The 17,779-nt window shown below is 49.9% G+C and overlaps 1 protein-coding gene across 1 annotated transcript in view; it reads right to left on the bottom strand.

Annotated features, from left to right (window-relative positions):
* The window catches only part of map3k20a (mitogen-activated protein kinase kinase kinase 20a), a gene marked incomplete at both ends in the record, with an annotated part of 73,971 nt that extends 58,657 nt beyond the window's left edge, over positions 1 to 15,314 (bottom strand). The window contains 2 exons of the mRNA XM_084314344.1: positions 14,731 to 14,841; positions 15,294 to 15,314. Coding sequence (XP_084170470.1) covers positions 14,731 to 14,841; positions 15,294 to 15,314 — 132 coding nt within the window. The remainder of the gene's footprint in view (positions 1 to 14,730; positions 14,842 to 15,293) is intronic.
* Positions 15,315 to 17,779: the final 2,465 nt, after the last annotated feature.

Here is a 17,779-nt window from a genome sequence, read left to right as displayed (position 1 = left end):
TCGAAGAACATACAAGTCTTTAAGATACTGTCGTGACGGGGTTGGGTTTATTAGGGAATATTGGACTGGCGCTTTCATTGATTCTAGATTGGACTGGCGAAATTATTTCAGTATTGGACTGGCGCTTCCATTAATTCTAGATTGGACTGGCGCAATTATTCCTAGATTGGACTGGTGCAATTAAGGGGAACAACTTTGGCATGTTTATACTAGTTCCCAAGGTACAGAGGCACGCTAAATAGTTTGGATAAATAGACTGTACTATTTCATTTAGTTAATTCGATTAGCTTTTTCACACACACGTGAAATTGTTGCAGTCTAGACGGTATATGTAGTACATTTAATATGATACACTGAATCCCATTATTGACTGGAATACCACGTTTGGCTGATTGATACTAAATCGATTTACAAAACAAAACAAATTGAGGTACAGTTGAATCATTTTGTCGTGCTGCTTGGTCCGGGTGAATTTCTCTCCCTCCATTCCACCCCAGCAGAGAATCACACGTTTTTCCCGCCTTTTTTTTCCTTTCTTTTTTCACACACACACACACACACACACACACACACACACACACACACACACACACACACACACACACACACACACACACACACACACACATACACACACATACACCCAAAACACATTCCCCTCTTCACACACACACACACACACACACACACACACACACACATACACACACACCTAGAACACATTCCCCTCTTCACACACACACACACACACACACACACATACACACACACATGCACACACACACACCTAGAACACATTCCCCTCTTCACACACACACACACACACACACATACACACATACACACACACACACACACACACAAAAAAAAAAAAAAAAAAGAAAAGAAAAAGGCTTTACACAAATACACACACACACAGATCTTTCTTTGCCCCCCCCCCCAGCACTATAAATACTATACACACACACACACAGATCTTTCTTTGCCCCCCCCCCCCCCCCCCCAGCACTATAAATACTATACACACACACACACCCACACACAGATCTTTCTTTGCCCCCCCCCCCCCCCCCCAGCACTCACTTATTTAGATAAATAATATACACACACACACACACAGACACACAGATCTTTCTTTGCCCCCCCCCCCCAGCACTCACTTCTTTATATAAATACTGTAACTGAGGGGTACAATTCCCTGACTGTATTGATAAGTATGGTATCATTAAACCACTACCGCTTTATGTACTTTAATTACTGGCCATACAGTACATGATATATAAATATGATGAACACTTCCCACATTGAATCGGTTCCACACAAAGGTATAATCAAGTATTTATTGCAGCAAAAGGTACATAATATACGTCTCTATTATACTTTGGATGCGCTTATAAGGCAAAGGAATATGCGTAGGCAAATCAATAATTAATGTCCATTCTCTGGTTACGCAGGAGGTAATTATACAACCTGAATCTTAGGGAATTATATCTATGGTACACTAGTAATATATAGCGGGAGATACTGGAAGGGTCCCCCCGGTTGTAAGCCAGCAGGGGTAGAGGATCTGTCGGTAGTAGAGAGTCTGGTCAACGATGACTAAGGAGACTCCAAGTACAGGAGACGGTGCAATAGCCTCTTGATCCACAGACGAATACAGCTGTTCTCCGTGGACTGTAGCTCCACAGTGAAGAAAGCTAGCCGGCCTCAGGCTCTCTGAGGCGCCGACTCGACCTGGCTCCTCACAGGGTAAATCCCACACGTGTAGGCGTCGACGATTCTCCGCTCCATAAATCACAGGACCAAAGCAAATATAATCCAGCCGCAAAGGGCTATGCAGTCGTCGGGTAGATTAATCCAGTGTACATGTCCACACGGTTCTCGTCTAGGTCTCCTCGGGTGAAAGCGCCATGAAAGCAGCCCAGCCTGGATAAGCACTCTAGCTGATACGAGGAAGCGTTGGTGATGCTGGTCACTGTAGAACTTTAGCCGCACGATACACTATACACAAATAGACTATTACTGACTTAATAGAAATATGTCGCACTCGACGGTATAGCGCCAAACTCTGACAATTCAGTTATTAATTCGCACGCGGTCTCAATGCTCTATTTTGGGGCCAAACAGGCCATACTTCACCGCACGGAGTATCGTGGGTGAGGCTTCAACTTATTGGGTAACTCTTGACTTCTGACTAAGGTGCTTCTGTATTCACCTGCGCCATATTTATATGCACGGCGAACAAACTAGTGCCAACCTCATCTCTGTCTCGTAGTCCTGGGCAAGGCCGGTGACTTTGTCTTGATGGTGACTTTGAACCTGACTCCGGAGGCATGGCTCTGGCGCCTGTGGACCGCTGTCCAATAGGAGAATGAAATATTATGGTCTGGGCTAAAGGGATATTCCGTGTATATGTACAAGGAATATACAAGGGATATCAAACGATATACAAATACTATGCAATATATATCAATCAATAAATATATATATTCGGTTTAATCTGATCCTTTGTAACAGCCGCCCCCTAATTAGTCCCACCTAATTAGCTAAGCAGAGACAGATTAACCGCACTGTCCACTACTCAATGTCTGTTGTGAGGGGTCGGGCAGTTCACAAAGTCATGGGGTCATGGTCGTCATCGATAGTATCGGGGAGCCTTGGCAGTTCTATTAGCCTCGCCACGGGTCGGGTGTAGATCCGTCCTTGGACGAGCACTTCGGCTGCTCGGACCTTTCCGTCGGCACCGGTGATCACTTTGCTTACGCGGCCAGCCGGCCACATAGCTCGGGGTAGTGACTGGTCGATAATCATGACGACTGTTCCTTCTGTCAAATTGTCTCTCTCTTTCACCCATTTCTGGCGGGTCTGTAGAGACGGTAGATAGTGGAGTAGGAAGCTGTTCCAAAACTTGTCAGCCAATACTTGACTGTACCTCCACATTCTTCGGCCGTTCGCTTCTTCAGGCCTGTACATTGTCTGTGGTAGCGCGGGGTCCAGCCGCCCCATCAAGAGTGTGTTGGGGGTGACTGGGTCGACATCTGCTACGTCACTTGAGACGTAACCGAGGGGCTTTGAGTTCAATACTCCCTCGATCTCCGTGAGGACTGTCATTAGGACTTCTTCCGCCACGGTCTGGGCCCCAAGCACGGCGTACAGGGCTGTCTTTATTGAACGTACTTCTCGTTCCCAAGTTCCACCGAAGTGAGGTGCGTTCGGGGGATTAAACTGGAAGTCAATCTGGGATGGAGCGAGGTGGGTCTTAAGTTCTGGGCCCATAGCTTGGAAGCTCTCTCTCAGCTCTCTTTCTCCGCCTTTGAAGTTTGTCCCGTGATCAGACAATAATATAGACGGTTTGCCTTTCCGCAATGTGAATCTTCGGAAGGCCATAAGGAATGAGTCTGTGCTCATGGTTGGAAGGAGTTCTATATGCATCGCTCGGGTGGTCATGCATTTGAATACAATACCCCACCGCTTCTCGGTTCCTCTTCCTTTCTTTATATACAGCGGGCCGAAACAGTCCATACCGGTGGAGTGAAAGGGCTTGTCGCCGAGTCGGCGGCGACAGGGAGGTAGGTCAGCCATCCGGGGTATACTGGGCTGCGCTCGCCACTTACGACAGTCTAGACAGGTTCGCTGGAAGCGCCGCACTGCTTCTCTCCCTTGCAGTATCCAATAACGACGTCTGATCTCCGCAAAGACTCTCTCTGCCCCGGCGTGATGCACATCCTCGTCGTATTTCTTTATGATCAGCTCTGTGACCTTGTGTCGGCTGTTTAAGACTATCGGGTACTTGACGTCATCCGGTAAGTCTGGAGCTCTCCTCAGACGACCACCCACTCTGATGAGACCATGGGCGTCGCTCTCGGGGGCTAGGTGGAGCAGTCTGCTGTCTGATGGGACGGGCTTTGCTCCCTGTAGACAGTCTAGCTCATCGGGGAACGAGTCTCTCTGGGCTCGTTGTAGTAGAAGAAGTTCTGCTTCTTCGTAGTCAGCTGCTGTAATGTCAGTAGTGAGCTGAACCTCTGGGTGGTGCCACAGGAATGTCTTTAGCTGCGCACTCTCTAGGGTGAGGCAATCGTCTATGTCGGGGTCTGTGGAGACGAGTGTGTTCAATCCACAGAACATAGATTTCTTGTTTTCGGCCTCCTCTTTACTCGCTTCCCGTGGGGTGGGTGTAGGCCACTCTTCTTCCGGGAGCTTGAGGAACTCTGGCCCGTCACTGTATAGGTTGTGACGGGTGAGGTCATCCAGGGACATTCCCCGGGTGATGACGTCAGCTGGGTTGTGTTTTGTGTCCACATACCTCCAGCTTGCTACTTCTGTTAAATCTTGAATCTCTGTGACTCTGACTCCCACGAAGACCTTGTATCTGCACGAATCAGACCGGATCCATGTGAGTACTGTCGTGGAGTCTGACCACAAGATTGTTCTTTGCACCGGAATGGTGAGTTCACGTTGGATTAACGTGGCGAGTTGCGCTCCTGCTAGGGCTGCGCAGAGCTGTAGACGCGGGATAGATTGTTGCTTTCGTGGGGCTATTCTTGAGCGAGCCAGGATGAAAGCAGTATGTATTTCTCCTCCCTCCTCTCGGGCACGCAAGTAGGCCACCGAACCGTAGGCTACTTCGGAGGCGTCGCTGAAGACGTGCAGGTCCATCTGGCACGTCTCCGGCCTCACTGTGGGTGGGAAGTAGCTGCGGCGTATGTTGACACCTGGGAGTGAGCTGAGTTCCGTCTCCCACTCTCTCCATGTGGATGCAAGGTGTTCGGGTATGGGGTCGTCCCAGCCCTGGTCCTTGTCCCATAACGCTCTTACAATCATCTTTGCCCTGGTGGTGTAAGGTAGAATACATCCCAGCGGGTCATATTGTCTGGCGAGTGTTCTGTATACACTCCGTCTGGTGGTCGGTAGTGCAGTCGACCTTCCCTGCTCCTTGGTCAGGGGTGTGTGTTTATAATGGAGCGAGTCTGTTTTGAAGCGCCAGACTAGTCCTAATGTCATTTCTTGGGCTTCTCCTGGGATGGTCGCCATCCAGGTCTCGCTGCTTGCTGCCTTGTCCTCGGGGGAGAGGCTGCGCAATACTTGCGGGTCGCTGCTGGCCCACTGCCTGAGATCAAAGCCGCCTTTGATCAGGGAGGCGCGGAGCTTGAGTAGAAGGGCCTCGGCTTCTTCTGGCGTCGAGACGCTTTGCAGACAGTTGTCCACGTAGAAACTATTTCCTACACTTTGTCGGACCTCTTCATCAGCTGCTGGGTCCTCTGCGACGTGTTTTTGCAGTGCAAACGTAGCACAGCATGGGCTGCATGTGGTTCCGAAAGGGAGGACTTCCCATTGATAGATGGCTGGTTGCTCATCCCCGATCCTCTCTCTCCATAGGAACCGCAGCAGGGGCTTGTCCTCCTCCACTAGTCTCACCTGCAGGAACATCCCTTTGATGTCGCCGCTGATGGCCACCTTGTCTTGGCGGAAACGTAGTAACACGCCTAGTAGAGAGGGGCCGAGTGTTGGGCCGGGCAAGAGCTCTTTATTCAGATTTTGTGATCCGATCTGGTAGCTGCAGTTGAACACAATACGATCCTTGCCGTTGTGGTGGACTTTGTGGTGCGGCACGTACCATGATTCGGTCGTCTGATCGGCCTCTTTAATGTCAATTTTCTTTATGTGTCCCGCTGTGATTAGCTTGTTAATCTCAGCGCGGTACACCGTCTCTTGAGCGGGGTCTCTGGCTAGGCGCCGCTCTGTGTTCAATAGATACCGCTCCGTCGCTTCTTTTGGGGTGTGGAAGGTAGGCATACCCTCTCGCCTCAGGAGTGGAGTTGCGTATCTCATCACTCCGTTGACTTTGACTCTCTTTGTTCCTTGCTCGAGGAGGGCTATAGCGTAAATGTCTTCCTTGGAACGAATGTCTTTCTTTTCGTTCTTAAAGGGCATTGTCTCTAGTGTCCATAGCCTCTCGACATGCTGTAGGAGGGTGGTGTCTTCTTCTGTCACTCTGGAGTGGAGGCAGTTAGTGGCTGCTGTTCGGTTAAGAGACTTAGCGAGGGGGCCTTGTAATGTCCATCCTAGGCGGGTCTCGACTGCTGCAGGACAGCCTCTGGGCCCTGTGTGGACCCGGTCTATCGGGACAATGAGGTCTGCATGGTCGGAGCCTATCAGCAGGGTCGGGGTGGCACCGTCTATGAGCGGTATAGGTAGTTGACGCAGGTGCACATATTTATCCATCAGCTTGGCGATGGGGTAGGTGTACTGCGACAGGCCTATTTCTTGGCTGGTGAAAGCGTTAGTAATCCTATACCGTCTCTCTGGCTGCCCGCTTGCTGCGATAGTGAAGGAGACATTCTCGCCCTTTATTGTCTTTAGATCTCTTCTTATTGTCCGAATCGTCATCTGGTTTTCGCTCCCCCGCAGCCCCAGCTGGGCCGCAGCGGACGCGAGGAGAAGGGTCTTCTCTGACCCGTCGTCAAGGACGGCGTAAGTGTCCATGACCTTATCTTGGTAACTCAGTGTTACGCGGACCACCTTTAAGAGCACCCGGGCGCCCCCGCTGCTGGCGGGGTCAATGTACATAACACTTGCCTTTGTGCTGCTTGAGGGTGCAGGCTTTCTTCTGTTACTGTCGTGTAGGACATCTAGGTGGGCTCCGTCACACCGACTACACCTCTTCTTTAAGCGGCAATCGGCTGCCATGTGACTGCGCGCACATCGGTAACAGCGTCGGTTGGACTTTATCCATTGACTCACCTCGTCGGCGGTCATCTTCTTGAATGTGTCACATTGTGACAACCAGTGTTCCTTTTCGCAGTACGGGCACACCATCTTCCACCTCTCTTTCATCGAGGGGGTACTGTGGTTCTTGCTGCTCGGTACTGATTCTGATTGGTGCATGACGGCCACCAATCTTCGGCCATCGTTTGCTCTCCTAGGTCCCTCTCTGGAGCTTGGGGTGCTCCGCATGAACGTATCCAACCGTAGGCTGTTGACTTCTCTCGCCAGGAAGTCGGCTAGGTCTAGGAGGGATGGCTCGGGACCGTTAGGATCACGGTGGTCTCTTTGCCGCCTGAAGCGCTCTTGTCGGGCGGGCGGAAGCTTCTCTAAAATCCTCTCGACATTAGAGTTCGCGTACAGTTCGTGCATACCCTTTTCTCTTTGCGCCCCCAGCATCCCTACCAGGGATTGTACCTTGATAGACAGGTCATCTAGTGAGCGATTGTCTGTGGCTGGGGGTAGGCGGTCAATATGCCTTATCTCTTGTATTACGTAGTCCCATATGCGTCCATATCTTTGGTCGAGTGCTGCTAGAGCCGCTATGTATGGGGTAGTAGAGGTGGCATAGGCCAGCACTATATTGTGCGCTCGGGGCACCTTGAGGTGCTTCAGTAGGATAGCATACTTGTACGGTTCATCAGCTACATCGGACATCATTGTCTCTAAGCACATTCGTAGCTCCGTGTACTGTGCTCTGTTCTCGTGGGTGAAGTCCGGAAACGTCGGTGTGCCAATGTATGATGCCATGGATGGCTGGCACATCGGTGAGCGTTGGAAGAGAGGCCTCCTAGGCGAGTCTCCTCTTACGCCTCTTGGTGGGCTGGTACCTGCTGGGTACCATGGCCCGCGTATCCAGGTGCTATTCCTCGGGGCTGGTCGTGCGTCAAGCTCACCCGTGAATTGAGTCGGGGGTCTGTAGCGCAAAGCCGCGGGGGTAGAGCCTGGGCTGTACTGGACCTCCTGGTCCTGTGGAGTACTGTGCTGCTGTCGGGCTTGACTCTCCTCCTCTCCCTCTTCTTCTTCCTCTGGCAGGTCCTCTAGATCCTGTAGTCGTCTATTTAGCCTCTCCGCGGTGTAGACCGTTTCTTCCTTGTAGCTGGGTCTCACTTGGACTGGTCGGGGAAGGGGTTCGGAGGGGGGTATAGGCTCTCTCTGGTGGTCGGGCTCAGGGTCGCTTGATCGGGTAGGGGAGGGTGCCCTTGACCCTTGTCTTGACGAGGCCCTGGAACCCTGTGCGGAGGGAGGGGGTGTTGCCCTGGTGATCAGCTGCTCCATTATCCGCGCTTGTAATCGGTCGCGCTCGGCTTCGCGCTTGGTGAGAGCGAGGTCGCGCTCTGCTTCTCTTTGGGCACCGGCAGCGGCGTGCTGGGCTTCGGCGGCGGCGCGCTGGGCTTCGGCGGTGGCGCGCTGGGCTTCGGCCCGGTCCCTTACCATATTCTCTTCCGTCTGAAGGCGTCTAATCTCTAGACGTATACGATCTTCGTCGCTCCGTTGCTGCGCTTGAAGGCGTTCTCTTTCCATGGAAGAATGTTCGCGCTCACTAAGCGTCTGTGCTTGGAGTCGATCGCGCTCTGTTGAGGCTGCTAGGCTGGCGAGGAATGCCTGTGCCAGCATCTTGTCCGCCTCGCTGGGGGAAGACGCTGGTTGAGGTGATCCGCTCCTGGCAGTACTCGTTGGAGATCTGTTCTCCTGTGGCGAGTCCTGGAGATCCGTCTCCGGGGTGCTCTCCTCTTCTTGTAGCGGGTAGAGTTCCATCCCTGGAGAGCTGTCTTTATCCTGGAGCTCTCCGGGGACTACTTCTTCGGTCTTGGCGGGGGGTAAAGTCATGTCGGGTCCCTCCTGGTCCCTACCGTGAGCTTGGTCAGTTACGTTAGAACCCACTAGGGCCTCTATTGGCGGGGTAGCCTGGTCGATAGGGTCGGACATAATTTTACTATCTACTTTTTCCGCGTTTACCGTCTGTAGAAAGCTAGGTAGTATATTGGCAACGTAATCCTCTAAGTACTGAGGTGTCTGCCGTCTACGCTGCGGGCGATCTACTTTAGGAGAACCGTTTTGTGGAGTGTTCATCATAGGCCATGTCAATATTAATACCACTATATTAATATTACACTAGTTACCCTCCGGCTCGAAGGACCAATTGTAACTGAGGGGTACAATTCCCTGACTGTATTGATAAGTATGGTATCATTAAACCACTACTGCTTTATGTACTTTAATTACTGGCCATACAGTACATGATATATAAATATGATGAACACTTCCCACATTGAATCGGTTCCACACAAAGGTATAATCAAGTATTTATTGCAGCAAAAGGTACATAATATACGTCTCTATTATACTTTGGATGCGCTTATAAGGCAAAGGAATATGCGTAGGCAAATCAATAATGAATGTCCATTCTCTGGTTACGCAGGAGGTAATTATACAACCTGAATCTTAGGGAATTATATCTATGGTACACTAGTAATATATAGCGGGAGATACTGGAAGGGTCCCCCCGGTTGTAAGCCAGCAGGGGTAGAGGATCTGTCGGTAGTAGAGAGTCTGGTCAACGATGACTAAGGAGACTCCAAGTACAGGAGACGGTGCAATAGCCTCTTGATCCACAGACGAATACAGCTGTTCTCCGTAGACTGTAGCTCCACAGTGAAGAAAGCTAGCCGGCCTCAGGCTCTCTGAGGCGCCGACTCGACCTGGCTCCTCACAGGGTAAATCCCACACGTGTAGGCGTCGGCGATTCTCCGCTCCATAAATCACAGGACCAAAGCAAATATAATCCAGCCGCAAAGGGCTATGCAGTCGTCGGGTAGATTAATCCAGTGTACATGTCCACACGGTTCTCGTCTAGGTCTCCTCGGGTGAAAGCGCCATGAAAGCAGCCCAGCCTGGATAAGCACTCTAGCTGATACGAGGAAGCGTTGGTGATGCTGGTCACTGTAGAACTTTAGCCGCACGATACACTATACACAAATAGACTATTACTGACTTAATAGAAATATGTTGCACTCGACGGTATAGCGCCAAACTCTGACAATTCAGTTATTAATTCGCACGCGGTCTCAATGCTCTATTTTGGGGCCAAACAGGCCATACTTCACCGCACGGAGTATCGTGGGTGAGGCTTCAACTTATTGGGTAACTCTTGACTTCTGACTAAGGTGCTTCTGTATTCACCTGCGCCATATTTATATGCACGGCGAACAAACTAGTGCCAACCTCATCTCTGTCTCGTAGTCCTGGGCAAGGCCGGGCATGTCCAGACATGTCTTGACGGTGACTTTGAACCTGACTCTGGAGGCATGGCTCTGGCGCCTGTGGACCGCTGTCCAATAGGAGAATGAAATATTATGGTCTGGGCTAAAGGGATATTCCGTGTATATGTACAAGGAATATACAAGGGATATCAAACGATATACAAATACTATGCAATATATATCAATCAATAAATATATATATTCGGTTTAATCTGATCCTTTGTAACAAATACTATATATTTTGTCTTATTTTTACGGCTGACTCACAGTGGAATCATGACTGATATAGAGCAACAAACGACGGGCCAGGTTATAGAAAAGGTGAATTTGAGGCTTGATGCGACAACTGAGCCTCAAAATAGGAAGAAGGTTAAGAAACGAATGGACAAATTGATATCTTCCTGGCAAATAAGAAATTTACTTCCAAAAGATGACGAACTTGCCCTTACGAGGACACATAGACAAGAAATACTGGACTATGAGAAAGGGGAATTGACTGTCAAAACCATAGAATGGGAAAAAGCGGGGAGACACAGAATCGGGCAGGCTAAAGCCGCTCTGGACAAAGCTGAGCGGCGTATGACAAGAGTCTCCTCTCTCTTACTCCACTTCAAATACGCAATACCTACTCAAACGGCAGTGGGCCCTGTGTTTAAGGACATAGATGAGCTGGACCGACTCAATACACAGGCCCGGGCCAATTCCACCATTCATAAAGTACTCACAGTGGAACGAGCTCCGATACTTCCACTAATTGACTTATCTTTGGAGACCGGCTCTTTGACCCCCTTTCTCTATCCTGGCCTCCCTCCTACCCCGGCAGCAGCACAGGCCTCCGAACTGTATGGCACAAATCCCCCCGCGTACGCACCGCACAGAACCACTGCTGGTCTGGAGATGATTCAGGCCCTTCAGGCCCCAGTGATACGCATCACCTCGGGGGTCCTAGAGGTGGCTGAGACGGAGAATGACCGTACACTGACACAATTAGTTGAACAGGTTGACAGGATTACACGTAATGCCCCACACCTGTTAACAGGCCTCGGCAACCGCCATGACAGAACCGGACAAGGGGGGTCCTCACCCGACACAACTTTACCCTGGGTTAAAGATAAACAGGGCACAGCGTGCGGTAGCGGAGTGTCTCTAGATGAGGAAAGTGAACCAGGGGAGGCAGAATGTCTGCTGAACAGAAGGACGGGCTACAGCCCTGTTATGGGGATTAGCAGGCAAGAAGAGGAGCACCATGAGACGAGAGAAGTGGAAAAGATCAGTGTGATAAAGGGAAGACTGAAGATGCAGGCGAGAGGGGGTGAAACGAAGGGGGGGTCATACGACATTAGCGGAGGAGAAATGCTGATCCAGCATCAAGGTTATGACTCCCTTGCACCAACCACGAGTGGCAGAGACCAGGGGGGAGAAAGGGGGGATGGGAAATTCTCCACTCAATGCCCACTGATTGCTAGCCCTGGAGGGCAGCCCTATTATCAGCCATGGAGTCACAGAGACATGGACTCCCTAGTGGCCAAATTGCCCCCCTTAACCAAGGGTGGTCAAAAGTGGGTAATGGAACTTGAAAGATACACAGCAGGAGATCGCCTGTGCTTAGGTGACCTCCGGGCGTTGATGGGAAGAATAGAGGGGCGATTGCCTGCTAGGCAGACCGATCTGCTCGCTCAATGCAATATGCATCAAGACCAGGAGGACTTCAATCTACATAGACCACGCTATTGGGCAGCAGTAAGGGACCGTTATCCTACTAATCGGACACTCACTGCACTAGCCAGCCTAAAAAAGGAATCAAATGAGGACATTCACACCTTTCTTAAACGGTGTGAGGACGTTTGGTTGGAGTGTACAGGGGAGAGGTATGACGAAACAGAGGCCACAGTAATGGTGTGGAGGAGTGCCGTAGTTAAAGCTCTCCCAGAACCGGTCCGTATCAAATTGGACGATATCGTGGGGTTGGACACGAAAACTGATGAGGAATGGAGGGCATTTCTCATACATTATGACATTAGAAACCAGAGGGCACAAGGGGAGAGTGAGGAAGAGATGAAGAATCTGGCTAAGAGACTATTAAAGTTTCAAGTTGCGGAGAAGGACAGTGAGCGAAATCAAGGGAAGAAAGAGAGGAGACAGATGCTATTGGGGTCCGCCTTGAAACAAGAGCCTCAAGAGGCAGAGATGGCAGTTGCGCCTGGTGGAAATGTGATGGAACAACAACAATGGCCCAACCCCATGCAATATCCAATGTATGGGGGGGGGGGCGTGCCCAGACAGGGGAGGGGCGGGCAGCAGCAGCGGGATGATGCCTGCTATCTCTGTGGAATGCGGGGTCATTGGGCCCGGAACTGTTGGGGTCACAACCAACGGGGAACCACCAGGGGAAACCAGAGACCTTTTGGCCCCAGAGGAAGAGGGGGTTTACGCTATCAATCAAACATGGGTCCGCCGAACATCCAGGCAGGACAGCCACCTTCCCCCTACTGGACTCCTCCTGCATACCCTGGTCAGCAACAAGTTCCGCCCCAGTACACACAACCACAGTATGGTCCAATGCCACCCAATGCTGCGCAGTTGCCTATGGCTGCATGGGGTAATGACCAACAATGAAGAGGCCCAGAGGGTCCAGCCACGGGTGACACACTTCATGAACCAATGGTCACCTGTCTAATTGAGGGAGAGGACATCCAACTAATGGTGGATACGGGGGCTACAGTTTCTGTCCTTAACAGTCTCAGAGGTAAAGTCCCACCGCTGTCCTCTCATACTCTCAGAACGGTTGGATTTTCGGGTAAAGCAGATGTACAGAAATATACTACCCCATTGGTCACACAAATAGGCAGTCAAACCCTAAATCACTCATTCCTCCACGCGCCACAGTGCCCAGTCAATCTAATGGGCAGAGACCTCCTAGTTAAGATAGGGGCTGTCATTTTCTGTACTTCTGATGGTATCATTTTGCGACTCCCGGGAAGTCATGACGACACTCTCATCACTCGCCGCTATGGACAAAGGATATTAATGTTAGGAGCAATTGACACCCAACAGGAAATCACTCAGGTCTATTGGAGTAGGCTGCTTACTACTGAGGTTGACACGCCAGAAATACAGAGACATTATATGATGTGGAAACCGTGGATAAATACCCTAGGGGCGTATAGGCCCCCGTCTGATCCACTGCACTCGACATACAACTATCTTAGGAGGACTGATGAGGAGTATCAACAGGCCTGGGAGCAAGACAAAGAAGGCCACACTGAGACAATACAGACATCTGACATTATTGTGGGTCCCCAAGGGGTCGCTGCGTATTCACATCTGACCCCAGAACAGCAAACATGGTACACTCTAGACGCAGACGCCACACCCCATGTCACCTTGGCGATTGCAGTAGGGTATGAAGCTAGGTCCCTGGGCTTTATGATGAAAGAGGCCCTCACCTGTGAGTGGGTGCCCACTGCATTCCCCAAGGTCTTCACAAACCCCGTAAACAACATGTGGAAAATCCTCCACAGAGGCACAGATAAGGGCTTGTTGGAGGTACAAGAATTGGAACGTGACCATGGACGAGAACACACAGATCACCCAGACACTGAGACATGGCTGCGTGCTGTGCCGTCCAAACTGTGGACTACGGGGCCATTCGATGTGGGTTGTGTGACACACAGAGGAGTATCAGTTACCCTTAAGCCTGACCAGTATCCCTGTTGGCGGCCGCAGTACCGCCTTAAGCCTGAACAGATTGTTGGAATAAAAGACACTATCGAGGGGCTCCTGGAGGTCGGGGTTTTAAGATACACCACATCCCCATGGAACACACCTATCCTACCAGTACCCAAGGCAGGGGACAGGGGGTGGAGAATGGTCCATGACTTAAGAGAGGTCAACAACGCAACCATGACAGAAAACATTCCTGTGCCTGACCCATATGTGGCACTACAGAACATCAATCCAACACACACCCACTTCACAGTCATTGATCTAGCAAATGCATTTTTCTGCTTACCCCTCGACCCAAAAGTACAAGATATGTTTGCCTTTACCTATGGTGGCAGTCAACTCACCTATAACAGGCTACCACAGGGCTATAAGGACAGCCCTGGGCTATTCAATCAGGCCCTAAAGAGGGACCTGGACACCTTACAGCTTCCTGAAGGGGTCAATTTGATCATGTATGTAGACGATTTAATCCTGGCTTAAGTTTAGTTTAAGAGCCACCACTGACCTACTGACACTACTCGCCGAGGTAGGATACAAAGTGAAGCGAGAAAAGACACAAATAGCGAGAAAGACTGTCACCTTCTTAGGGCGACTCATCTCAGCTAACAGCCTGTCGTTGACTTCGTCACAGAGAACATCTATACTCTCACACGGTAAACCGAGGACAGTACAACAGATGTTGGCCTTCCTGGGCCTCACTGGGTACAGTAGGACTTACGTGCCAGACTATGTTACTCTAACTCAACCACTCAGAGACATGATTGCTGAAGCAGGGAATAGAAACCTCACAGCAAAACTGGAATGGACAAGGGAGGGCGAAGAGGCCTTCACTCAGACCAAGCAGGCGCTGGCACAAGCTGCGCATTTGTGCACACCAGACTATACACAACCATTCTACCTTGATGTTTCTGAAGTAGGGGGGGTAGTGAATGGTGTCTTGTATCAGAAACAAAGGGGAGAGAGGAGGGTGATGACATACCACAGCTCGAAGCTCGACAACATAGAGCTGGGTCAGACGGGATGCGCCAGGCACCTGGCTGCACTGGCCAGAGCTATTGAAAAGACAGCTCATGTAGTCATGTGTCACGCTCTGAAGGTGAACACATCACACGGTGTAGTTGCATTTTTGAGCTCTAAAGCTTTTGCATTCTCACCTGTCAGAAAGATCAGGATTTCAGAGTCCCTCACACAGCCACACATTAGCTACGAGACCGGAAAAGCTAACATGGTTTCGGGATTAGCCTCTGATGATCATGAGCCACATGACTGCAGCTACATAGCGGAGCGTGACTTAAAGATCAGGTCAGATCTGCGGGAGGAACCGATACCAGAGCCAGATATGGTTCTCTTTTGTGATGGGTGCTGCTACAGGGGTGAGAATGGGAATATTGCTTCTTATGCCGTGGTAGAACAGAGAGACTCTAGAAATATGACTATAGAGTCTGCCATCATTCCTCAGCCAGCGTCTGCTCAACTGGCTGAAATAATAGCATTGACAAGAGCATTGGAACTGGCACGGGGTCAGAGGGCAAACATCTTCACTGACTCTGCGTACGGCCACATGGCTGTGCACGTGGATGGCCCACAATGGATTAGGCGGGGGTTTATTACCTCTCAAGGCACACCAATAAAACATGCAAAAGCACTTAGGGATCTTTTGGCAGCAGTCCTCCTTCCCCTGGAGGTGGGGGTCATGAAGTGTAAGGGTCATCAGAGTTCAGACACATTTATTGCCAAGGGGAATGATGCAGCAGATAAGGCGGCAAAATTTGTGGCAGGGTACAAAGGTCAGATGATGTGTTTACGTGAGGCGGAGGAGCTGGAGTTGACAGAGGAATCAATCAGGGAGCTGCAGCGACAGGCTGGTCCATATGAACAGAACCAGTGGCTGAGGAAGGGAGCTACATGTGTTGATGGGATTTGGAGAGCACATGATGGCCGCCTAGTGGCGCCAGCTAAACTGTGTCAACTGATCATAAAGCAGGCACATGGCCCCACCCATGTGGGCAGACTGAGAACTACTAAAGAGGCAGAGACGCATTGGTGGCATCCATATTTCAAAGAGATAGTGGAGAACTTCATTGCAGACTGCCACACCTGCAACGCCTTTAATGTAAAGAGGACCTACAAGTGTCCTATGGGTAGGTTCCCTGTCCCAGATGCGCCTTTTAAAGAAATCTGCATAGACTTCACAGATATGGGAGCTGAGAATGTTGTACGTGGATATAGGTACATTTTGGTTGCGGTGGACAGGTTCACCCGATGGGTAGAAGCCATCCCCTGTAGGAAAGAGGATGCGGCCACAGTTGTTAAGTGGCTAAGAAATGAGCTTGTCCCCCGTCACGGGCTCCCGACATTGGTCCGGAGTGACAATGGGTCGCACTTTACCAGTCACAAACTGGCAATAGTGGAAAAGCAGCTAGGCATAGGACACAAATTCGGTGCAGTTTATCATCCGGCCTCGCAGGGCCTTGTAGAACGAGCAAACCAAACTTTGAAGAGGAAAATTGCCAAGGCCTGTCATGGGACTAAGATGAAGTGGGTGGATGCACTTCCCCTTGCGCTGATGTCCATGAGATCTTCCCAGAGTGGGAGAACTCACCTTTCTCCCCATGAACTAATGACAGGTGGACCAATGCCAGGCCCACCCAGAGAGGGGGGTGTTGGTCCAGCGTTGAACATATGGGACATTGAGGTGGAAGATTATATTAGGGCTCTCACTAAAATCACTCGAGTCTTGTCTTCACAGATCCAGAACGCAGAGCCAGCCGAGGAGACACCGGAACAGACTCCTGTTAAACCTGGTGACTGGGTAAGGGTCAAAGTGCACAAAAGAAAGTGGACTGACCCTAGGTGGAAAGAGCCTGCCCTGGTAGTGGAAGCTACCTCGCACGCTCTGAAGGTAAAAAGTAAAACAGGAGCTAATTGGCACCACCTCACACATTGTGTACCTGCACAGGAACCCTCTCGTAAACTTGGAGAGGTTAGACACAATTTGGCCGTGCTGGAACAAGAGAGTAATGAGAATCTGGCTACCTGATCTATTAGAATCAGCAATATCTGATGACATTCTGTCTGATATAGGACAAAACACGCTTGACGACATCCTTAATATAACATCCCCTTCTTCTCACCAAATACAACACCAGAACGCAGTTGTAAACGTTACTGGAGTACGCCATATCTCTGTAAAACTGAGTAGGGTAGTGGTGGGTAGTCTGGCAATCACAGTGTTTTCCTTGCTACTTGCTGTACTTTGTTACGGAGTAAGATACCTCCTAAAAAATGGAAATGGCGTCTAAAAATGAAAAATTCACATGTCTTAGGATCAGTCTGGTGTTAGGATGTCTGTTAGTTTTTACCCTTGGTCTGTTCTGCTATTGTTTCTCATCCAACCCCCGTGCAGTGCAGCAGACTATCAAAGAACCCGCTTCCCGTGACTACGCCCAGAGACGCGGGGTTAGAAGGGCCAGATACATTATGGACGTCAGGTTTGAGGAAGGGAAGACAGCAACAGTGTTGATTGACGCTTGTATATGTGACCCCGACCAGTGCTATAGCCTACATGTCTATTTTTTCATTTTCCAGATTTTTCCAGATTGTGAAAGTACAGAATGTAAGCTTTCAAATGATGTGTCATACTTTGAAATCTGAGAATGTTATTATTGTGATGTGCTAATTTTAAATCTTGTAGCAGTCTTTTTTCCCCAGAGACCTAAGCAGAGAAAACAGCTCTTAAAGATTTGACACCTTTTGCCAGGATTCTGCTGGGCGTAAACAATACCTCCCAGCCACACCTCTCCCCTGAATAGTATTAACATAATTAAGTGCTGTGACAGCCATGCTGACAGATCAGATACAAAATCAAACATTTTCTATTGTAGTAGTAATATAACTACTAGTCTGAATAATGTATATTTCAGTTATTGAATTGAAAACCTTTATTTATGTATTCCAATATCTGTTTTATTGATTAATGATATATTTTGAAAGAATGCAGGTTATAGCTGTATAAAACAAATGTCTGT

This window comes from Notolepis coatsorum (assembly GCF_963971535.1).
Source record: "Notolepis coatsorum genome assembly, chromosome: 5".
NCBI lineage: Eukaryota > Metazoa > Chordata > Actinopteri > Aulopiformes > Paralepididae > Notolepis > Notolepis coatsorum.
This window is presented reverse-complemented; position numbering and strand designations above follow the sequence as displayed.